Source organism: Silene latifolia, chromosome Y (assembly GCF_048544455.1).
Source record: "Silene latifolia isolate original U9 population chromosome Y, ASM4854445v1, whole genome shotgun sequence".
Classification (NCBI taxonomy): Eukaryota; Viridiplantae; Streptophyta; class Magnoliopsida; order Caryophyllales; family Caryophyllaceae; genus Silene; species Silene latifolia.
In genome coordinates, this window is record NC_133538.1 from 147,392,839 (window position 1) to 147,418,268 (window position 25,430).

A 25,430-nucleotide genomic window follows, 5' to 3' on the forward strand; every position below is an offset into this window, starting at 1 on the left:
GGCGCTGAGATGACGGTAAACCAAAAACGTGTGCTCCTGCGTTCCCAAGGAAGATGTTTAACCAAAAAAGTTGTGCCATGTCGGATGCTTTTCGAAAGGCAGACTTTGCTGATGGTTATATACACCACTATATACAACTGGTTCTTCGGTGTGCAAAAAGAAAGCTACTCGTGGAGATAGTTATTATGTGTCTTGATCGCCATGTGTTGGCGACTTTTCAATCACCTTTGACGCGATATATTGATCATTGTGTTTCTGGGAGAGCCTGCAAAGGAAGTTCCTTCTAAATATCTCCTATTTTCAGCAGCTTAATGCACCTGTTAGAACCTAAGTACAATTTCAGTCGTTAGCTTTGTCAAAATACTATTAGTAATCTAAAAGATGAAAATAAACCCCGAGCAAATCTAAACGATTGCGCTTGTAATATTTATGAGTTAAGGTGGTTTCAGTTGTTTTCTCATGCAGTAAGAATATCTTTGTTTTTTTCCATAATTCCATTTTTCTCATTCGGATAAATCTGTATATCATTTTCTATTTTTCTCATTTCTTCCGAGTAACAGTAATACCATTACCAACAACTAACACAAGTCAAAGTGTAAGCTAAAACATAATAGCAAGATAAATATGCTTGGAATACAGTAACTAACGATATTCATTCAGATATATAATAGCAAGATAGATATGCATGGAGTACTTTGCTAAATACAGTAACTAATGATATTCATTCAGATATATAATAGCAAGATAGATATGGTTGGAGTACTTTGCTAAGTAATACGTATTAGTAAATATTATTAGAAGATTGTATATATCTTTATATTTACCATGTATTTCCTTAGTTAGGATACTAACTTAATTTGAGAGATTCTCTCCATGTAATTAGGTAACCTCTTGTACATTATACTCCCTCCAATTCGCTATAATGTTCCCTATTTCCCAAAACGGATTATTCAAGTAATGTTCCCCTTTCCTTTTTTGGTAACTTTTTCTCTAATTTTATTCATTTCTCTCTCCTATAATCAAACCCCACACAACTCTTTTACTCCTATTTTATTACTTTTCTTAATATTTTGGCCCCACAACTCCTTATTTAACTCCTATTAATTCATCTCTCTCTCCTAACACCAACCCCACATTTGTCCTTTATTATTTTATAATCATCTTTCTTAAGTATTGTGCCATATTGATATGGGAACATTATGATGAATTGGAGGGAGTACCTATTTAACCATCAATGATATGAAACCCTAATCAAGGATTCATACACTTTCATGGTATCAGTAACCAGGTCTCCTCCTTTGTGATTTTCGCCCACGGCCACACAAAGCGACGCCTCTCAAATCCGGACTAGCCTCACGCCAAAATGCCCGGAGAAGAGAAATCTGAAAACCAAAAGTCCTCCCTTCACCCCGTCTACACGGTTACCAACATCCAAAATAAGGTCCGTGTCCTTGACGGTGTTAAAGTCTCCTACTCGTTGTGGGTAAACCTCTTCACCCTTCATGCTCGTGGTTACAAGGTTCTGCATCACATTGACGGTACCGCTCCTCCGGTAAACTCGGACCCGTTGTATGACTCTTGGACGGAAGTTGACGCCATTGTTCTACAATGGATTTATGGCACACTGTCAGACGATCTTCTTCCTCGTGTTCTCAAGCGTGACTCCACCGCTCGTGAAGCATGGACTCGAGTCGAGAATATCTTTCTCAACAACAAGGGCGCCCGCGCTGCTAGCCTCGAACATGAATTCGTCAATATCAAACTCGGTAAATTCCCTAATTTCGATTCTTATTGTTAACGACTTAAGGATTTATCTGTAGCTATGTCCGATGTCGGTTGCGCCGTCACGGATCAACGATTGGTCTTGCAATTGGTACGTGGTCTCCCCAAGGATTATGATACTGTTGCAGCATATATAAACCAATCGCTGCCCAATTTCGAAACCGCAAGGAGTATGATCGAGCTTGAAAACCATCGCCAGGACAGCCGTGAAGAACCCGCGGCCCTGGTTGTTCCCAATTCCCCCCCTGCCGACTCTCGCACCTGGGAAGATGCACCCAAGTCCGGCCAGAACCGCAATACCCGCAACCACAATGGTAAACACGGTCACAAATCTGGTGGTCAAAAGGGTGGGGGAAATCGCAATTCGACATCCCAGGCCTCGTTTTCTGCCTCGCCTCAGATGTGGGGCCCCATGCCGAGGTGGCCACCTTCGTGGACTCCCCCACCGTGTCCCTACCCCACCTATCCCGGGTGGACGCCACAGTGGGCTATGCCACAAGCCCCTGTTTTTCGCCCTCCATCTCGCAACACTGCAAACAGAAATGGCAGTGCTCCTAGCTATGGTCAGGCGCATGTTGCAGCTACTGATGATGGTGCTCAAATGACGGATATGGGACAAGCTTTCAACGCCTTAACCATGCAGCCCAACAGTCCGTTTTATATGGACACCGACGCATCATCTCACCTCAGCGCGGACGCAGGTATGATACATTCCCCTCTTAATTTTAGCACGATTAAATCTATTTACGTCGGGAATGGTGCTAGTATTCCAGTACACGGTTCCGGACAGACCACCATTGACACACCTAACCGGTCCCTTCGCCTTACCAATGTCTTATACACTCCCCAAATTGTTAAAAATCTTATATCCGTAAGACAATTTACCAAAGACAATAACGTATCCGTTGAATTTGATCCTCGTGGTTTTTCTGTAAAGGATTTAGCGAATGGGAATCTGATTCTGAGGAGCAATAGTGACGGTGATCTTTACCCCGTGTCCGCCGTGTCCACTGCGTCCCATCACCCCACGTCCAGCCACACTCTGCTTGCTTTTTCACCCGATGTCTGGCATACTCGCCTAGGCCATCCGGGTTCGTCTATTTTAAATTTGCTTCAATCTCGTTCTCATATTGATTGTACTCGAAAAACAAATTCTTCCTTATGTCATTCATGTCAAATAAGCAAACATAAGCGTTTACCTTTTTATGATTCTTTGTCCAACACTCTTGCGCCTTTTGATATTATTCACAGTGATTTATGGACATCCCCGATTAAAAGCAAAGCAGGCTATAAATATTATCTAATCTTAATCGATAATTTCACACAGTTTGTTTGGGTATATCCGTTAAAATTCAAATCCGAGACGTTCTCCAAATTCATCAATTTTCGGAATTATGTAAAGACCCAATTCAATTGTCAAATTAAAACTTTCCAATGTGACTTAGGCCGAGAATTTGATAATAATGACTTTAAGAAATTCGGTGACCAACATGGCCTAGTTTTCCGTTTTTCATGCCCCCAAACGTCATCCCAAAATGGCAAGGCCGAGCGTATGATCCGACGTATTAATGAAATTGTCTTAGCCTTGCTCCATCACGCATCTATTCCTCTTATTTATTGGGTCGATGCTCTACATACTGCTGTCCACTTACACAATATTTTACCAACCAAAATCCTCCATTTCCGCTCACCTACTTCCGCCCTTTTTCACAAACATCCCTCATATTCCCATCTTCGCGTCTTTGGTTGCGTATGTTACCCGAATCTCACAGCCAAGTCACCCCACAAACTCGCCACACGCTCCACAAAGTGTGTCTTCCTCGGATATCCTCAAGAATTCCGGGGTTACAAATTCCTTGACCTATCTACTGGTAAGCTAATTATTTCCCGTCATGTTACTTTCGATGAGTCGGTTTTTCCATTCGCTACATCACCGTCACCAAACCCGGATCACACCCGTGACCAAACCAATGGCCAGCTCACCCCGACCCTTATCGAAGCCTTCCTACAACCCTTTACCCACCATCCACCCGAACAACCTGAGTCACCACGAACTCCAACCCCTGCCCCTCTACCTGACACACCTCCTCACTCCCCACCCACTGTCAACGACCCTCCCTCCACCCCAGCTACATCCACCTTAACCCCACCCCCCACCATCCCACCCACACCAACTACTACCCCTGCCTCTAATCCCACCCCCACTAACCCGCATACCCCTACCCCGCATACCCCTGCAAACTCCCATGCTTCTAACTACAACCACCACTCCCCTGACCCACCTCCTGCCACCCATCGTGATCACCGTATGACGACCCGAGCAATGAACGGGATCTTCAAACCTCGTGCCCTCGCTGCCACCTCTACCCAAACCCTATCCCCACTGCCCAAAAACCCGCGGGATGCCCTCCGGGACCCTCACTGGAATACCGCCATGAATGACGAATATTGTGCTCTTATTAATAACCAAACATGGGAACTCGTGCCTCGTCCATCTCATGCTCCCGTCATTCGTTGTATGTGGCTCTATCGTCACAAGTTTAAATCCGATGGCACCCTTCAACGCTACAAAGCCCGACTGGCAGTTAATGGTAAATGTCAACAAGTAGGCATCGATTGTAATGAAACATTTAGCCCGGTAGTTAAGCCAACGACTATTCGAACTGTCCTCAGTCTTGCTGTCTCACGATCTTGGCCTATACACCAGTTAGATGTTAAGAATGCCTTCCTTCATGGGGATCTTGCCGAAACGGTTTATATGCATCAACCCCCTGGTTTTGTGAACCCGACTACACCGAATTATGTTTGTCGCCTCCGCAAGTCTCTTTACGGTCTTAAGCAAGCTCCCCGAGCTTGGTATCAGCGTTTTGCGACTTTTATTGTCTCAAAAGGGTTCACCAGTAGCATATGCGACCCCTCATTGTTCATCTATAAAAACGGCTCACATACGGCCTACATGCTACTATATGTTGACGATATTGTTTTGACAGCCTCTAGCACTTCCTTGCTCCGTCGAATTATTTCTGATTTGTCACAGGAATTTGCTATGAGTGACCTCGGTAAGCTTCATCATTTCCTTGGGATTCAAGTGACACGATCCTCTAACGGTTTGTTTCTATCTCAAAGTCAATATGCCCGTGAACTTCTTGATCGTGCATCGATGGCATCGTGCAATCCCGTAACGACCCCTGTTGAAGCTGGGTCAAAGTTAAGCTCCACGGCTGGCCCCTTAATTGCCGATTCTACTCTATATCGGAGCCTCGCTGGAGCCCTACAGTACCTCACAATTACTCGACCTGACATCACCTATGCGGTTCAACAGGTTTGTCTCTTTATGCACTCCCCGCGTGAGCCCCATTTTCAATTCTTAAAACGCATATTGCGTTATATTAAAGGGACTCTCGAACTCGGCATTACATTTACCAAATCAGCCGCCACTTCCTTGACTGCTTACTCTGATGCTGATTGGGGTGGGTGTCCCGACTCACGCCGTTCTACTTCCGGGTACTGTGTTTTCCTTGGGGATAACTTGGTGTCTTGGTCTTCCAAGCGTCAGGCTACTGTTTCTAAGTCTAGTGCGGAGCGAGAATATAGGGGGTGTTGCGAATGCGGTTGCCGAAACAAGTCAAGCTACGTAATTTCTTGTTTGAACTTCATGTTCCTATTTCCTCAGCTAGTATTGTTTATTGTGATAATGTATCCGCTGTCTATCTGTCTGGCAACCCGGTTCAACATCAGCGAACTAAGCATATCGAGATTGACATTCACTTTGTTCGCGATCAAGTCCGACTTGGGAAAGTTAAGGTACTCCACGTCCCAGCTGAGTACCAATATGCGGACATTTTCACCAAAGGTCTTCCCAAGCCGCTTTTCACGCGCTTTAGGTCCAGCCTAAGCGTCCGTTGTCCTCCCGCTTCGACTGCGGGGGTGTATTAGTAAATATTATTAGAAGATTGTATATATCTTTATATTTACCATGTATTTCCTTAGTTAGGATACTAACTTAATTTGAGAGATTCTCTCCATGTAATTAGGTAACCTCTTGTACATTATACCTATTTAACCATCAATGATATGAAACCCTAATCAAGGATTCATACACTTTCAATACGGAGTAATATTCATTTTCCATTATGCATATTAGAACACCACCACATATATATACTAATAACCTGTTCAGACAAAGCAAAGCTAAAACCTGTGATTCGCTTTCAACAAATGCAATTCAGTTTCAGTGGACGAAAGGCTTAGGTGAACGGTACGCCACCAATCTATGGCCGTGCAGAGGTGCAATGAAGATTCAAGTGAACTAAATTAAAATAATTCCTTGATATCAGAGTGTAGTCAATTTAATTTAACTGGCATAATGTGAAATAACTTCCAAAACAACAATTTTACCCAAGACTGACAGTACTGTATAAAATTAGTTAGAGGGCATTCAAAAGGAAATAAAAACCCCTAACAAATTAGGAAACAACAATTCATAACAAATAAATTACAAGACTGACAGTATAACAACAGAGCACACAACATCAGTTGAACATATTTGTAACCATAAACGTCGTTATAAAGGGGAGGAGAATTTTAGCTTTTCCGAAAATATCGAAAGTTAATGAACTCATTCCTTAAAGAGATAATTTGCAAACATGTACTGAACAATGAATCTAACTCCGGCAAGCGATGATAAGTATTCATCTTATAAATCATATTGGAACATTCATTAGCGTACAACCACAATTGAGATATCTTCCCTCAAAAAAAACAATTGAGATATCATATTATCATGTATCGAATGTTTGTCATTGCATGGTATTAATTTGAGATATCGAGAACACATCGTCAGCCTCGTTGTACATGTTACAAACAACACGATTAACATGTTCTTTAAGACCCCGGATATCAACACTAAGACGGAAGTCATATAGCCTAAACACTTGCCGTCTTGCCCTGTTGCTTTCATCGAACACTTGGTGTGCTATGTATTCCGTGCTATTCTAAGCTAACAAACAACTGCGAAAATTGTTGTCTATAATTGAAATTGTTAAGCTCCACGCTAAATTATTTGAAACTAATCTCTCAAATTAGCTAACTATATATGAAAGCAGCATTATTAATTAGAAGATATAGTAAACTAAAACACATTTGTTAAACCCAAAGCACATGACAGGGCTGTCGTATACCTATCAAAAATAACTAACTAAACTAACTATATAGCTAGGGAATTCAGGTCGATCTTCTCAGGAGGCAAGATATTGTAAGAGTCCGTCTATTTGATGTTTATTCTGCAATTCTGAGGCTTACTACCAAAGTTGGCTGGTGTGAGTGGTAAGGGCTCTCATCTCTTAAACAAGTGGTCAGGGGTTCGATTCATGACTCTTGCGAATGGAAAAAACCAAACTTGATAAGGGTCAACCCATTAAATTGCCTTCAGTACCCGAAGGAGATTGCCCCAGCTGTCGGTAGGGGATACTCCTGGTCAACACCAAAAAAAAAAAAAAACTAAAAGATTTAAAGGAAGAGAAGCAAGGAAAGCGCAATAAAGACAGAAAATGAGAATAAACTATCAATAGAGAGGGGACATGTCAGGATTTCGGTTCACTACAGTAGTCCAGTGACTCAACTGTAAACAACTTGGATAAATTACTGCGAGACGGATATGGAAAGGTTCTTCCGGTCCACTTTCTACCATAGATTCCCACTAACTTAACTTCCGTCCTCGTCAGGGTAGTCTACTGTTCATATAGGCCTATTTAGTCCAATCTTCCGATCCAGGATTAAATTTAACTAGATTAAAAGGGTGACTCAGAAGCGTGCACTCAACTAAGTCGGTAAATACAGTTATATTGCTATGGGGACAAAGTCTCACAATTAATTCATCTAAACTATTTACTATATCGTCACATTTCTACCGTAGATCCCCTAATCCTAACATGAAACAGATTTAACTACTCATGCTATTAATATTATCAAAACTAATAACAATGAAATAACTAACATTAAACATAATGAAATAATAATAAAATTGCATAAAAGAATTAGGGCAGAAATTAAAGAGAATAAAACAAGTAATTAAAGTAAACAAAATGAAGAATTAAGATTAAAAGAGAGTAAGGGATTACAATCGTAAGAATCCGGCGTAAAGAACAACTAAATCCGAGCGAGAAAATCCGAAAGCAAAAGTTACAGTGAAGGAGAGAAAGCAACGTAGTGTTTACAGTGAAAGATGAATGATGAGATAAAAAATTAATGCCAATGACCTAGTTATTATGCGTTTAAATAGAAAAATTACTAAGTCCATAAGCTAAAAACAAGTTCACGGACTAATTAAAGCCCATAAAAGACAAAACCACTTGATCGAGCAGTCTGAAACAGCTCGATCGAGTACTTCTCCAAGTAATCTACTCGATCGAGTAGAATTGTTGCTCGATCGAGTAACCATCAATTCCAGCCTTGTCGATCGAGTAAACAAACTACTCGATCGACCATCCTCAGCCATAGAAACCACTCGATCGACCAATAAAGGGCTCGATTGAGTATTTCTTCCTTTGAAACAGCTCAAACTCGTAACCGACTGCTTCGTAGACCGTTCCTTCACGCATCCCAATGCAAGATCTCACTCTGAAAATCCCGTCTCCTCAAAATGCATGCAAAGTAGGACGAAAATGGTACGATTCCACTAATTTCACGTTCATTCCTACAAAATGGGTAAGACGAACCAAAGTAGCCAATTCGGGGCAAAATGCAATATAAACAGTATGAAAGTACATAGAAATACGTGCTAAAATAGGCTAAAAAGACTATACAAAATGCACGTATCAAATCTCCCCAAACCGAACCTTTACTCGTCCTCGAGTAAACTAAAATGCAACTAATGGAACGGAAATGAAAACTCATAGCTGACTTAACTTGTCTACTTGGACCAATTTAATGCAACAAAAATTAACAGTTATAGCTAAGCAGTCAATACGCAAACGAATTATAAGCTGTTCATAAATATAGCTGACCTATCGACCTTGCAAGACCAACAAAATCGGACTCTTACGTGGTCACTCTTCTCTCATGAAGTAAAGGGTGAATATTATATGTAAAAGAGAGAAAGAGAAGCAGTCACTCATCTAACTGCGACCTACATAGCATGCATGCAACAAAAATGAAAGACGATTCAAGTACTAATGCACACAATTCAACCAATAATGTCCGTCACGGCCGAGGGCTTACAAATGATATTGGAATAGTGAGGGTCAGGTGAGAAAAGGTAAAACAAGTTATGGTAATGTGGAGGTAAAAGCGCCAAGCTAGTTCCTAAACAGGACCATATTAGACCGTCCGAATCTTAACCGACTGAAAAATAAGGTACAAGTGCCCTTCATTCGGCACATAGCTCACTAATCTCATACACAATCTCCTCAAAAATATGGAATAAGAACGGAGGAGTTAGACGGTCACAAACTTCTCTTTTTTAATACCGTCTGAATGAATCAATTGATATAAATCAAATATTTTTCAACTCTTTTTTTTTTCTTTTTCACGTGAATCATACACTCATTTTTCTTTTTTTTTTCTTTTTTTTTCTTTTTCACGTTTTTCCTCTTTTTTTTTTCAATTCTTTTTTTTTCCTTTCCTCCTTCCTTTATTTACATCAACTCCAATCAAAATGATACGGGCCGAATTGCAGACGGAAAATCATACCACAAAAGACATAGTAAACTAGCTTGACTAGGCAGGCTCAGTTTGGGATGTAGCTAATGGGTCAAAAAGGAAAGTTTTGGCTTAAGTGGAGCTAAATGGATGAAAAATATAAGAAAAGGGGAAAATTTGCAAGCACCTCTGTTTTGGTAAAAATTTACCGAGTTATCTATTTAATTGGTGAGTGATAGTGATTGATCTACGGCCAAATAATATTGGTTTATAGCTAATTCAAAGAGTGGAGATACGATGAAATAAAGAAGGAAAAGATAAACAAAGGAATGACACAAGAGATTTTTGGTGAGCCGGAAAACCCAGTGTGGGAACAACCGCGGGGGGAGTCGGAATCCCGCCAATTTATGCACTATAATCGGTGTAAAAACACCCAAGTGAGGAAATACAACTTTTGTGTTGCTAGATAATTATATTTAATTGTTGGTCAATTCCGTAGAGTATCGTGTTACTTGATGATCTCTCGAATGCCTCTTGCACGTTGCTTTGCCCTTGCTTTTATAGCTATTGGAGTCAAAACTTAGGGTTTGGAAGTCGTCAACGTCGTGCATTGCGGAATATCGGGTCAATTCTCTACAAAGTAGGAGTTTGTTGGTTGACTGAGTCTTTTATCCTCTCTTGTGCATGGGCTTCTTTCTTTTGGGCTATATTGTGTTTGTTCCTTATTTAATCCAGCGGTCCTTAGTATGCCACCTCAAAGAATCCTTCTCTCCTCCCTTCTATCAATCATCGTGCTACACGTGGCCGCGCTTTTGCCACTTCTTTTTGCTGTTAATATGATGCCATGTCAGGATACTTAAATGATATTTTTATCCCTAACAATTGCCCCCAAATTTCCGTCTCAAATATTTTTAGGCGGAAATTTCAGTTGCGATGCGGAGAACTGACGAAGCTTTAGCAGTTATCTTGGTTTCTACAACTTCTCCTCTTAATAACTCCTCAACCGCCACAATTACTATCCCACTCTCCCACTAACTCTTCCTCTCTCTTTATATTCACTCGGTATTCCCAAAACTCCCCACTTTCTCACTTCTCCATCACCATCAATCACCTTCATCTCTTCTCTTTAAAAACTCTCTTTCCTTTTGCTGGTTGCTCTTCCACAGGTACTTTGTCTCCATCTTCGTTTTCTTTTCATTTCTTTGCATATCATGTCACAAAAATCCGTTTCTTCGACCCGGCCTCGGATCCGGTGATGCCGCCTGACGATTTTCTCTCCGGCGGCGTCCTTTCCGACAAACATTCTTGTGATTCCGATTTTACCTCCGAGGACCTTGATTATATCAAGAAAACCTTTGGTTTCTCTGATGATGTGGTGTTCCACATTCCGACTCCTGGCCAGAAGGCCGACTCAGTGAGGGAAGGGTGGATTTGTTTGTACGAATACGCCTTTCGCCTGGGTCTGCGATTTCCTTTCCCTCCTTTGGTTCAAGAGTATCTGAACTTGAATCAGCTGGCTATTTGCCAAGTGGCCCCATACACTTGGCGGACCTTGCTTGCGATTGATGCTATGAATAACCGTTTTGGTTATGAGATTGGTCTCTCGGACCTTGCACACTTGTTCTCGGTCAGGTCCCTTGCTCGGGGTCAAGTGACCATTCGGGTTCGAGACGGGGAAAAGAATTGCATCATCTTCCGTGAAGTTTAGGATGACAAGCAAGTGGTTTTCCCGCTTTATTTTTGTGAAAATTGACACTCTTCCCGCTCCGATCGACTATATTGTCGATTAACCGGCGATCAAATGACAGTACTTGCATGCCCTTATTCTGTGTATTTTTCTTTGATGCTCATATTTCCTTACTTGGTTTTTTGTGCAGGTTTGTGCCCCTTGCCTTTGTCTCCTGACAAAACCGCATCTCTTTCCAAGCTGTTCAGTCCACCTCCAGAAAATAGGACCTTTCCTAATCTGTTTCAGGATTCTGCTGCTGTGGTGAAGAAAACAGCTGCTGAAGAAAAAGACTCAATGTCGACTAGTACGTTGTTCTTCCCCTTTTGACTTGGTTCTGTTTCCGGATTTTTTATGTATCTGGTTCTGACTTAATTTCTCGCTTTGCTTCCGTGTTCGCAAAATCTAGAATTTCGCTGCAAGATGTTTTGGCTCGTAGAGAGTGAAAGAGCAAAGTTACGGCTGCCCCCAAGCTCGTTGAGAAAAGGAAGTCTACCCCCGCCCCTAGTTAGGACCTCGTCCCAAGAGGAGGTCGTGCGCGAACCGGCTAAGGAGCGATCTCCTATTGAAGCCACACCTCTAGCTGTGAGGCCTCCGCTACCTGGTCATGGGTTATCTGCTTCGGAGATGCTCCGGTTTCAAAGCCGCATTCCTGGTTCTACCCTGCCTATGCCTACGTCCGGTGCGATTCCAACGTCTCGAAATCATCCCCGCTCGAGCCGCTCCCGCTTCCGGGGCTACTACAGTTCTAGATCCGCCCCCGCTTCGGGGCTACTTACGGTTCCAAACCGCTCCGGGGTTATTGTTTTTACACTTCCAGACAATTTTGGTAAGGCTAAGTCTACGAGTAGCTTGGACTTAATGAGCCAGATGCTTCTTCCAGCTCCTAGGTCTGCGCTGGATAGCAATCCTTTGCCTGACTTGGTGGATCGTGCTACTGAGCATTCCTTTGAGGTAAATGATCATTGGCCGCTGCTATATATACTTCTTTTTTTTTTTGACGCTTGGTTCTGGTCCACCAGTCCTTTCAGATGGCCCTGTATCTGCGGGAGAAGGTGCCTCTCCTGGTTGCAGAAAATGCGAAACTCCGGAAGCTGGCGAAAGAAGCCAATGAGGATAGGTTGAAGACTCAGGCTGATCTAAACAAGTCCCAGGATTTGCTGTTGGAGGAGGCCACTCGAGCGGAGTTTGCACAGTCTTTCTCTTCGAGGGGCGGATTTTCGTGCCGAGAAGAAAGTTCCGTCTTTGAGAAGAAAGTCGCCGATCTTTGAGAAGGAGGCGGCTGATGCTAGAGAGAAGGCTGCTGATGCTGAAAGGCGTGCTTCAGACGCTGAGAGGCGTATCTCAGAGGTGGAGAAACGTGCTTCTGATGCAGAGGCTCGTGCTGCCCAGATTCAGGAGGAGAAGGTTTCTGATGTGCAGGAGTTGAAAAGGACTCTAGTGGATGCTCTGTCCTATCTTTGCTCGGGAAACGAAGATCACCGTATAAAGACGTTCGGAAGGGGGAGCACTCTACCGGGATTTAGGAGTCGAAGAGGGGAGGCTTGTCGCTACTTTTAGGATGGTCCGAACGGATATACTTGGCCGGCTTGGTGGAGCACGGCACTTTCTCGCCGATGATCCAGTCCGAGGAAGAGGTGAATTCTCCTGCTCCTGATGCTCAGGCAGCTACTTCTGAAGCTGTAGAGCATATTGACGTAGATTAGCTTTTTCCTGCATCTGAAAGACTTTTGCTATATTTAGTTAGTTTCTGGCCCTACGGGGCATAACATCTTTATTTTGAACAGTTGATGTACTTTGGTCTGGCTCTGGTGCCAGGCGTACCTTGCTTTTGCAACTTAAGTATTTTCCAATGGTTATCTCTTTGTGTCGTACCGTTTCTGGTGCTTTGATTTGTGCATGCACGTCGTTTGTTTGGCCATCATCGTTAGATTCTTTGGCTAAGGGGTCTAGTATGCCCACTCATCCAGAGGAGCCAGGCTTGCGTGGGTGCTAATGCATCGCGGGAGGCTGGTTGTCCCGGTTGTACGTGCTTAGCCACGGACACACACCCTTCGTAATGAATACACAGCTCTCGCGCATTAGTTTGCATTTTATTTACTTGGCTTATTTGAAAAAATTTAAATTATTCAAGGTGGTTTTACAACTTAAAACTTGTTAGAATTAAAATACGAGCAAGGCTATTAGAACTTAAATGTTGAATTCGAAATAACGTTTTAGATTTAAAACATTCGTAATCGGGAGATATTCGGACCTTTAAAAATATTTAGGAATAGAAAAATATTTTAGAAGCAGGAAAATATCTTATGGCGGAAAAATATTGAGCGTAAAATATGTAAGGCAATATCTAGAACCCGTCGAATCAGATCCGTAGACTCGAGTACCAGTTGTTGACCATGCCGGTGACTTAAGTAAAATATTTTTTCAAGTGAGTGATATTCCAGGATCTGGGAACCATTTGCCCCTCCATAGTCATGAGTCGGTAGGCTCCGTTTCCGACTGTGCTTTCTACTTGGTATGACCCTCCCGATTGTAGGCAAATTTCCCGCTTGCTGGTTCTTGGTATTCGAAAGACTTTCCTCGGACCGATCTCCTACCCGCAGAGTTCTTACTTTTACGTTCTTGTTGTAGCTTTTAGCCACATCAGCCGGTAGGAAGCCATCCCGATCCGGGCGCCGGTTCCGAGTTCATCTATCGTGTCCAGGCTGCTTGCCATTTCCACCTGGTTCCGATCTTATGTGATGCATCCATATCTGTGGGTCGGGACCCTGACTTCAGATGGGATGACTGCTTCTGCTCCGAACACCAGGCTAAAGGGGGTTTGCCCCGTTGCAACCTTTGGTGTGGTTTCACCCCGAAGAACCGTGAGGTAGCTCTTCCGCCCATTTGCCCCCAATATCCTCTAGTTTCTTTTTCAAGTTTTCGATGATAATCTTATTCCGGATTGACTTGTCCGTTGGATTGGGGGTTCCGGGAGTAGATTTTCGCAACGAGATATTCCACCTAGCACAAAAAGCTTCCGTCTTATTTCCAATGAATTGGGACCCATTATCACATATAATTTCAGATGGAATGCCAAACCCGCATATGATATGCGTTTAATGAAAGATATCACCGGCTTTTCGTAACCCGGGAGAATGATTCGCTTCTATCCATTTGGAAAAGTAATCCGTCATGGCGAGCATGTAGACTTTGTTTCTCGGTGCTCGGGTAATGGTCCCACGATATCCATCCCCCACTTCATGAAAGGCCATGGTGAGATAACCCGTGTGCAGGCTCGCCGGGCTGGTGGCTAACATGGGCGTGCCTCTGGCAAGCGTCGCATCTTTTTGCGAATTCCATGGCATCTTTGCGCATTGTGGGCCAGAAGTATCCCTGCCTCAGTACCTTATTGGACAGGCTCCTGCCCCCTGCATGGTTTCCGCATTCTCCACTGTGGATATCATGCAAAACAGCCTGAGACTCTTCTCGATCCAGGCACCTGAGGTTGGGTCCAGCGTGGGATTTCCTGAAAAGAACATTGTCGATTAATAGGAATCTGGATGCTTTCATTTTAAAGCCCCTCACCTCCTTTTTATCTGCTGGTAGGACGTCATTCTGCAACCAGTCTAGGTAGGGCTTCCTCCAGTCTGGGGTACTTTCTTCACTGCTGGTGCTGCACACTTTTTCTGCTTCCTGCTGAGATTTTAGAGTTGCTGGCTCCAACACGTGGACAATTGGTATCGTGGAAATATTTCCTGTCTTGAAGGTTGCCCCCAGGGTGGCTAGTGCGTCTGCTTCTACATTCTGCTCCCTGGGGATTTGCTTGATGTTGAATGTGACAAATTTGACTTTCAACTCTTTTGCTACATCTAAATATGCCATCATCCTGGGGTCCCTGGCTTCATAGCAGTCATTTACATGGTTAACTATAAGCTTAGAATCACCGCAAACCCGAAGGTGTCTCGATTTTCGATCCGAGCCAGCCGGACCAGGATTAGTTCCTCATATTCTGCTTCGTTGTTTGTGGCTTTGAATTCACATCGTATGGCCTGGACTATGAGGTCTCCCTGGGGTGATTTGAGGACCAGCCCTACTCCTGCTCCTTTGGCGTTTGAGGCTCCGTCCACATGTAACTCCCACACTTGTTCTCCTTTGTCTTCTTCCAGATTCAGGATGTCCTGTTCGGCCTGGGTCTGGAGTGCTGGACAGAAGTCAGACACAAAGTCTGCCAGAGCCTGAGACTTTATGGCCGTACGGGGCTCAAACTTCAAATCGTACCCGCTCAAGTGCACGGACCATTTAGCCATTCGTCCTGACAATTCTGGTTTTCCCATGATAGTTTTAAGAGGATAATTAGTTATCACAGAAATTGTATGAGATTCAAAGTAGGGACGCAATTTATAGGATGCACGAGAACAAGTGCAAGGACAAGTTTTTCTAGCGATGTGTACTGGTCTCCGCCGGAAAGAGAGACTTATCGATGTAGTATACCTGGATGTGATCCTTCCCGCTCTCGCACTAGTACGGCACTGATCGCCGCTTCGTGGATCGAGATACAGAAAAGTGGTTCTCCGGCTCTGGTTTTGATGGGGAGAGGTGGGGTGCCGAGATAACGCTTCGCCTCGAAATGCTTTCTCGTGGTCGTCCGTCCACTCAAATCTTTGGTTTTTTCTGAGTATATCATAGAATAGCCTCGCATCCGTCCGAGGATCCGGATATGAATCATTTAAGGTCGCCACTCTTCCCAAATGCGCCGGACGTCTTTTTGGTTTTTCGCGGTGATTCCAGTGCAGAATTGCTCTTATTTGCTCTGTCCGCCTCTATTCCCCTCGGGTCACCATGTACCCTAGGAACTTTCCACCTGGATACTCCGAAGGTGCATTTCGTAGGATTCAGCTTCATTTGGTATTTCCGAGGGTATTGAAAGTTTCTGCCAGATGCTGGTGGTGCCGCGAAGCCTGCTTCGATTTGACGACCATATCGTCTATATATACTTCCATAGTTTGGCCTATTTGTTCTTTAAACATCATGTTCACCAGCCTCTGATAGGTAGATCCGCATTTTTCACCAAAAAGCATGACGTTATAACAATAGATACCTCTCTCTGACCGAACGCATTTTGTCTTTTCCCGGTCACCGGGTGCATCTTTATCCGGTTATATCCGCTCCATGCATCCAGGAATGTCGCATCTCGTGGCCCGCAGAGCATCCACCATGGCGTCTATGTGTGGTAGAGGGAATGGATCCTTTGGGCAAGCTTTGTTTAAATCCGTGAAATCGACGCAGACCCTCCACTTGCCATTCTTCTTTGGGACCACTACCACATTAGACAACCACTCAGGGTATTTTACTTCACGAATCTTTCCGCAGCAAAGGTGTTATCTACTTCTTGATTTATGACCTGGTTTCTTTGAAGCAAACTTTCTTTTTTCTCGCACAGGTTTATAGCTTGATCCACACTTAGCTTGTGAGTTATCACACTTGGGTCTATCCCTATCATATCATCATGCGACCAAGCAAAGCAATCTATGTTAGTTCTCAACAATCGAACGAGTTCTTCACGAATCTTACCTCTACACTCAGATCCAATGAGAACAGTTCGTTCTGGATGCAGCGAGTCCAGGATTACTTCGTCTAGTTCACTCGCGAGGCTCAATGTACTCGTCCCGGATGCGCCGGCTCAGAATTGCTATGCGGGCGAACCCGTTGTTGATTTCGAGCCACCTTGTAACAATCCTTAGCTTCTTCCTGATCCCCACGTATTTCTTGCACCCCCCAAGGTGTTGGAAACTTTAGGCATTGGTGGTACGTTGAGGGAATTGCTTTCATCTCGTGGATCCAGGGCCTGCCAAGGATTACATTGTAAGTAGAGGGCCCATCAATAACCAAATACCTTACCTGTCTGTTTACACCTCCGGCGTAGGTCGGGATGATGATTTCTCCTAGGGAGTGCTTTGTTTCGCCGCTGAAACCAACTAAGGGAATTGCCTTCTTTGCTAGATCTTTCTCGGTGAATCCCATTCCTTTGAGTGTTTCCATCATGATCAAGTTGACGGAGCTTCCGGTATCCACCAGGATCTTTTTCACCTTGCAATTTCCTATGGGAAGCGTGATGATTAGAGCGTCGTGGTGCTGTTCTGGGGTAGATCCTGCGTCTGTTTCGTCGAAGGTGACTGACGGCAGATTCTGGTGGTTAACCCTGCAGGAGTTCTCTGGTCTGTCTCCCTTAGCCCTGGTTGCGTGCCTCTTAGCTGCTGAGTAGGTCAGCCCACACAGCTCCGATCCACCTGTAATGACATTCACAGTTCTAGAGCAATGAGGAGGAGGGGAGGGCAGAACCTGATCCGCTGAATTTACTCTGGTTGTGTTTCTGGGTAGGAGATGATCCAGGTTTCCTTGGTCATAGTGAAATTTGACTTCCTTTCTGAGGGAGTGGCATTCATCGGTGTTGTGAGTGTTCGCCGTGGAACTCATACTTTTGCCCGTGTCTCTCGCTCGGGGTTTCCTTCGGAAGTTTTGGCCATCTCGACTCGCATCCCAGCTTCTTCAAGGCTTTGAATAATCCCGCAAGATTGGTAGTGAAACCATACTCACTTACTCTGGAGGCGAGATCCGCTTCGGATTTTCCTTCGCATTTTAAACTTTATTCACGCTCCGCTTTGTAGGGTTTGGATCTTTCACTCTTCTTCTCTACCGGAGCCTTTCGATACTGGTCCGAATCATAAGTGCCTCTTGGGTGCAGAGTCTTCTTCCAGCCTCATGACAGCAATCGCCTTCGATTGCACCTCCTTAAAGGTAGTGCATGGATGCATGGTTAGTTCCTTGTATAGCTGTGAATCCTGGTGCAGCCCTCGGCGGAAGGCTTGTATAGCTGTTGCTATATCACACCTCGGGATTGACACCTTCTCTTTGTTGAACCGGTTCAAGTAATCACGGGTAGATTCCTCAAACCCTTGCACTAGTCTGTAGAGGTCGCTGGTCTGCTTCTCTGGCTTTCTGCTGCTGGCGAACTGCTGGTTGAAGGCGTTGACTAAGTCGGCGAAGCTGGATATGCTCTTGTTTGGTAAGCCGACGAACCACTGCAGAGCTGCTCCTGACAGTGTTGATCCGAAACCTTTGCACATACAAGCTTCCTTTAGAGATCCAGTTGCGGTTATCACCATCATTTTCTGCTTGTAGTGGTTGATATGGTCAAGTGGATCTGTGGTTCCGTCGTAGAGTGTCATAGCTGGCGGCACACATCCTTTAGGAACACCGATTAGAGCTATATCATCCACGAAAGGTGAATCTGCGTAGCTATCTTTGGCTGTTTTCTCCAGCGGACGGGCTATGCCTGGTATCCTATACATTAGCTCCCTCGCTCCTCGATATTCTTTGCTCCAACGAGTTACCCGCTCCCGCAAGAGGGTTAGAAACAGGAAAGGGGGCACAGTGTACCTCCTAACCAGGGTGCTCCGAAAGTTGGCCTGGTGCTTTGAGGATCAAGTTACCGGTGTTGATCGATTATATATCCAGCCGCCATCCCGGTGTCTCGCTTCAGTAACCCTCCGATCCAGGCTCCACTGGTGAACTGGCTGCAGGATGAAATTGCTGCGTTGGGGACAGGTCGAGATTGCCATCCTGGTGTCTGGTGTGCGGGAGTACCTGAAAAGGGTGGAAGGTCAGATCCAGAAGGGGTGCTAAACAAAGCGTTACTCGTTGTCCGCCGCAGACCGGGTGGATTATCGAATGACGAGACATCCCAATCCTCTTGGCTCGATTGGTTCGGGCGGGTGCTACCCCGCAAGATCCAGCCTGGTAACTAGTTCTGACGGGATTGGTCGACCCGATCCTCCACTGCTGGTTCTGGCTGGAGCCTCTGGTGCCGATCTTTGGTTTGACCGGATCGCCGTCACGATTTGAGCCATCATGTTCGGTTGTCTTTCCTCGATCCTCAACGGCCCGACAGAATGTCCATCCCCGAATCATCACCCGATCGGATCGAGTCGCCGGGGACCCTCCGCCGGAGAACTTCGCGCCCGAGCTTTCCGGTCGGGCCGGATACCGCTCTCCTCCTCTCGAGGCCGCTTTCCCGCTGGATTTGGATCGATCGGATGCACCGCGCCTTTGGAATCTGCGGTGGTTTCGAGGCCGGGCATGGCTCGGGTCGACATCTGGTAGGGATCGTTTGGTGGATCTGGGGATGCATCGACCGGTCCTGCAGATGCGTAAGTAACTCCGCCGCGGAAGATAGGGCCGACATACTCCGCATTCGGAAGGATTCTCGGGCGGTTCCGGCACATTGCGATGGCTGGTTCAATTTTGCGAGGCTCGGCTATAGAAAATGATCACTATGCCCCATGGTGGGCGCCAAATTGTTTAGGTAAAAATTTACCGAGTTATCTATTTAATTGGTGAGTGATAGTGATTGATCTACGGCCAAATAATATTGGTTTATAGCTAATTCAAAGAGTGGAGATACGATGAAATAAAGAAGGAAAAGATAAACAAAGGAATGACACAAGAGATTTTTGGTGACGCGGAAAACCCAGTGTGGGAACAACCGCGGGGGGAGTCGGAATCCCGCCAATTTATGCACTATAATCGGTGTAAAAACACCCAAGTAAGGAAATACAAATTTTGTGTTGCTAGATAATTATATTTAATTGTTGGTCAATTCCGTAGAGTATCGTGTTACTTGATGATCTCTCGAATGCCTCTTGCACGTTGCTTTGCCCTTGCTTTTATAGCTGTTGGAGTCAAAACTTAGGGTTTGGAAGCTGCTTCTGCGTCTGTTGCGGAATATCGGGTCAATTCTCTACAAAGTAGGAGTTTGTTGGTTGACTGAGTCTTTTATCCTCTCTTGTGCGTGGGCTTCTTTCTTTTGGGCTATATTGTGTTTGTTCCTTATTTAATCCAGCGGTCCTTAGTATGCCACCTCAGCAATCCTTCTCTCCTCCCTTCTATCAATCACTGTGCTACACGTGGCCGCGCTTTTGCCACTTCTTTTTGCTGTTAATATGATGCCATGTCAGGATACTTAAATGATATTTTTATCCCTAACAACCTCCCTGCATGTGACACCGACCACAAACCCGAATGTATGCATTTGACAAGAAATCGAATGTCATAAAAGTGCAAATATGATGAACATGCTATGCAAGGAGTACTAATCTCAATTCCTAATGAACTGGTCATGAATGTCACCAGTTATGGGCTCTAAATCCCAGAAAATGTAAAGTAGGTTGCCAATTTATCAGGTCAAGTCTAAACAGTCAGCTATAATTGAAAAAAACTCGTAGACTATGCGTATGACAAAGCTAATAACTGTCAATAGAAGTGCAAGGCTCAAGTAAAATGACAAGTTATAGTGCAATATCATCACGAAAATCAACCGTTCCGACTCAGCCTATATGCAAAATAAACGTGAATATTTTTTGAATTTTTGAAATTATTCTAATTTTGTTTAGGTTTTTTGAATTTAAATGAAATAAATAAATAATGCAAGCTGAAAATATAAACGTGAATGCAAAACAAATACAAATGCAGACTCAAAAGGATGCAATACCCACCCCAAACCAAAACGGACAACGTCCTTGTTGTCCTCCAGCATACACCAGCAAATATATACAGGGGAACGGGAGTATACAACCAATAAAGAATGAATAACAATAAAATAAAAAGGATACAAAATAAATAAAAGAGCGAGAATAGACATACAAAACACGAACTTCCCCAAATCAGCCTGAAAACTGGGGAAGTGAGTAGACCAGCAGCTACTCGTCAGCCTCCTCCGTCACGTCCTCCACCGTCACAGTGTAGTTCGGATCCACCTCCTGCTCTCTCCTCCTCCTCTGCTCAGCTCGAGCTCTCTCCGACGCTGCCACCGGGTCCTCGTCCTCCTCCTCCTCACTAGCAGGCTCCAGGTACCCCTCAGCTGGGTACCGATAAAAGGAAGGGTGTGGCCAACCCTCTGGGATGGGATAGTGTCGCCTCATGTGATACTAGTATAGAGAGAACAAAGTCAAAGCTATGTCCCGCTCCATACGAGCCTGTCTCTCTGCAATCTCAATCAACAAACCGTCATGACGCCCTTGGTCCAGGACCGAGGACGCCTCAAAGGGTGGAGGAGGTACATAATTAGCCGGTAGGAGTGGCTGTGTCTGTGTCTGGTCAGCAGGCGCGGGAGTAGGAGTAGGAGTAGGGATTAGGGTAGGTGTGGTCGTGGAAGTCTGGCCACCCATGGAAGGTGCAGATCCCTCTCCGGTCTCAAGTCTACGCCGCTTCTTAGCGGCGGGTAAGGTAGTAGGTGGGCGGATCTGGAAGTGGTACTCGGGTATAGGTGGTGGTCGGGCGCCCCGTGCAACAGTGGGCAAAGGGGCGAGACGAGGCAGGGTGTCACAAGGAAGGTCTACTGACAGGGAACCATCTATCTTCCGTGTCCGGTAGTCTGTGGTTAGCCAAGTTTGAGAGTGCATGTCAGCTAGGCTCAGATACCTATCACCGTCTATATAAGGTAAGTCACGAGGCAAGACGGGGAGGAGAGAACGGGCAAGAAAGGTGGCTATGCCACCGCAGACGATAGTGCCCATGAGCTTCTCTCCCTGAGCCTGAAAGTACTTGGCGGTCAAATAAGCGATGTAGAGGGTAAAGGGACTCTCGCCGTCGATGTTCAGGTAACCGCCTAAGATGGAGAGCTCGTTGTTGTTGATGTTGTTTGGCTCCTTTCGGCCAAAAATAGTACTTCCCATCAGTCTGAGGAAGTAACGGGCGGGGGAAAGATGGACCTGGGCGAGCTTTCACTCGTGAAAAGGAGTCTGTGCCAAAGCCCGCCAAAGCAGACTAATGACCTTCCTAGGGGCAACAGTGGCGCCCGTAAAGGAAAGGCCGAGTCGGGTACCAAACTCCTCTAGTGTCATAGAAAAGGTCCGGTTTATACAACCGGAAGGACACAGAAATACTAGTGGGGACAACATCGTGTGCTCTGGAGGAGAAGGTAAAGGAGCTGAGGAACTCAAGGCTCATCTCCCTAAAGGTGTGGTCACTCATGGTAATAAGTCCGGTCATCCCCGTGCCCCGTAGAAGCTCAAAGACTGGCTCATAGAAGCCGAGCCTCTGAAGTGACGTACGGCAAAGAAAGCGCGTAGGGAGAAAGTCACAATCAACTAAGTTAGAAAATCTAGTACGATGTACACCATTAACAAAAATTACCTGCGGGTACTCAGGGTGGGAGTCGAGGGTGTCGTCCACTCGAATCGTAACACGGCCAGCACCAGGTGTAGCACGACCACGACCGCGGCCTCTAGAACCTGAAGTAGAAGACCGTCCAGTGACGGTACGAGGAACTAGGCCGCTCTGAAGGCAGTTGTGACTGCATGTGAGTCCGCCACAGGGGTGCTCACCGTGGCTAAGGTAGAAGCTGTAGCTGCAATAGTAGATGTAGCAGAGATTGCCACTGAGGAAGAAAGGCTAGCAGCTGTGGCTGAAACGGAGCTAGCAGCAGTGCTAACAGGTGTAAAAACAGTACCGGCAGCGGAAACAAGGAAAACAGAGCCATTGGCTGCGGTACTAGCAGGTACGGAGGCGGTGGTGACAGCAGGGACCACCGTCTCAGGCAAGGACAGACTGAAAATCGAGCTAGTGGAAGGCACAGAGCTAGAATCCATCATAAACAAATAGGGCAGGGGAAATTGATAAGAAAACAGCATGAAAACAGCGTGAAAACAGCATGAAAATTTCCCTAAACAGTCGAGATTTTCGACTGGCAGCCCTAATTCCCACAATTCTCCTCAAATAATTCGAATAAAACAAGTAAACAGTGATAGGGTGCGTGTAACATGCATTAATGGCAGCAAAACAGTCATGAAAGACCCACATTTTGGTCGAAAAATTCGACTAACAGGAGCCCTAGTCACAAATTTCTCACAAAAATTTGAATTAAACATGTAAATATCAATGAGGTACCGGACTTAATCATCAAGTAAGACAAATTGGGCAAAGAATTACATTTATAGTCGAAAAATTCGACCCAATAAGGAATTTCGAAACCCTAATTCCTAATTCACTTCATAAAAAACAAAATTAATGAAATTAAAATGCAAAGAAGTATTGGAATTACTTACTTGATGATGAAGAACCTACAAATAGCAATTAATCGACAATCAACAAGCAAATTGGGCGATTTTTGACCGAAAAACCCTAAAACCTCTAATTGACTGTGTAAAACAACAAGAATCAAAGAGGAAATAGAGGGAAAATGACTATTAATTCGCAAGGAACAAAATGTAGGTGGTGGATTTGGTAAATGGGCAAGAAAAATGGAGGATTTGGGGGTTTTTTTGATCGCAAATAATGGGGGTAGAACGAGACAATGAAAGAAGAAATGAAGTAATAAGAAAAAGAAGGAAGTTAAAGAGACTCCCTGCGTGTCCTTTGCAAAATCACTCGATCGAGTGGTTTAAAACTACTCGATCGAGAACTTCTTGTATGCATCCACTCGATCGAGTAAAAAGTTACTCGATGGAGTACTACCCTTTTTTGCTTTTGTCGATCGAGCAATAAGAAACCATTCGATCGATAAACTTTCACTTGATCGAGTAAAAATTTCACTCGATCGAGCTCTTTACCTCGTGTAAGCCATTGAATTTGCGTGTAATTCCCCAAACCTGCATAAAAACACTAGCAAAAATATCCCAAAATACCAAATATGAAAAGTAACAGTCTATAGTCTTCTAATCTATGCTAAAAATGTCTAAACTCTAATTGTCCTAATTAAAAGCAATAAACAAATCCAAAAGAAATTAAAAATTGTTTATACAATTTGTTACATGGGGCATTTCCCCGCTCACTTCTCAAACCAATTCAGTAGCCCCTCGAAGGGCTTCTGACTGAAGGACGTCACCTCAGCAACATTAATCGTCCTCTTCAATTTCCATGAGCTTGAACTTGAATCGTTAAGAGGAGAATAGTTGACGTCCACATACGCGCGAACTTTTATCGTCCTTACTCCTTTCTCACCAGCTTTAACATCATCACTCCCACTTTGACTGACATTAATCACATAATAATCATTGACAGCTCCTTTATTATTTTCATCTGTACCTGCAGCAAGGAAAACAAATGAACTTTCCTCCTTTTTGCTCTCAATCTGAGGCGGTGGGGTCACGATAGCAGCACAATATTCCAAATCTTCATTTGGAGTGTCAATAGGAGGGTCAGTAGAAGAAAGGGAATTACAAGGCTGAGCTTGCATGGGAGCCCTTCGGGACTTACACTGATGGAATATCAATTCCTCGTCCCTAACCTCAAAAGTCAATGTCTTGCCCTCGACGTCTATCACTGCACGAGCAGTGAATAAAAATGGTCTCCCTAATATAATAGGGGTATGGGTCTCTTCGGGGATGTCAAGTACAACGAAGTCAACGGGAATAAAGAACCTCCCGATCTTAATAGGTATGTCTTCTATGACACCTAGTGGCCGTGATATACTACGGTCGGACATCTGAGCAGTCATATTGGTGCAATTAAACTTGGTCAAACCAAGTCTCCTAGCAAGAGACAGCGGTAAGACACTCACGCTAGCGCCAAGATCACATAACGCGTTATCAATTAAGTGGGTGCCAATGTGACACGGAATCGAAAAACTACAAGGGTCTGACTGTTTGGGAGGTAACTTATTCTGAACTATGGCCGTACCTACCTCGGTCAAAGCTACCGTCTCATGATCGTTAATGTGCCTCTTACGTGATAGAATTTCTTTCATAAATTTAAGGTAAGAGGGTACCTGTGTCAGCAATTCGGCGAATGGCACAGTGACTTTCATGCTTTTCAGGAGTTCGGCAAATTTGACGAATTGTTGATTAACCTTAGTACTCTGCAAACGCCTCGGGAAAGGCACCGTGATGGGTATCTCGAGCCCTTTGTTCCTCTCTTCCAATGTATCGGCCGGATGAAGCTCTAAATCCTTCGATCGAGACTTCTTTTCTCTCGAACGAGGTCTTTCAGGCGATGTTTCACTCGATCGAGCACTAGCAGGCTCTCGATCAAGGTCTTCTTTGTCAGCAGCACTCGATCGAGCAAAAAATCACTCGATCGAGTAGAATCTTCAGTAAAATCATTCGATCGAGCAGTTTTATTTACTCGATCGAGCTCTTCTCTTTCCCGTTCACTCGATCGAGCAGAAATTCTATTCGATCGAGTCCTTTCTTCAGCATTTTTACTCGATCGACCCCCAGAAACCAGTCGATCGAGTATTTTCTTTGTCGTTAGCTCTTTTTCTTCAACAGTGCGCTGTTCATCAGCAATAATTACCTCATTCGGGTCT

At 44.6% G+C, this 25,430-nt stretch overlaps 1 protein-coding gene across 1 annotated transcript; it reads right to left on the reverse strand.

Moving 5' to 3' along the window:
* Positions 1–14,386: 14,386 nt before the first annotated feature.
* On the reverse strand, positions 14,387–15,462 carry LOC141629138 (uncharacterized). The gene is made up of 2 exons (XM_074442188.1): positions 15,168–15,462; positions 14,387–15,027 (listed from the first exon to the last, which is right to left on the reverse strand). The coding sequence occupies exons 1-2, from the start codon at positions 15,460–15,462 to the stop codon at positions 14,387–14,389; spliced, it is 936 nt and encodes a 311-aa protein (XP_074298289.1).
* Positions 15,463–25,430: the final 9,968 nt, after the last annotated feature.

Bases quoted from the DNA above. Each gene is read 5' to 3' on its own strand.
- LOC141629138 (XM_074442188.1), bottom strand. From the start codon at position 15,462: ATGGGAAAACCAGAATTGTCAGGACGAATGGCTAAATGGTCCGTGCAC. The intron at 15,028-15,167 runs GTGAATTCAAAG...ACTGCTATGAAG, and splicing joins CATAGTCCAGGCCATACGAT to CCAGGGACCCCAGGATGATG.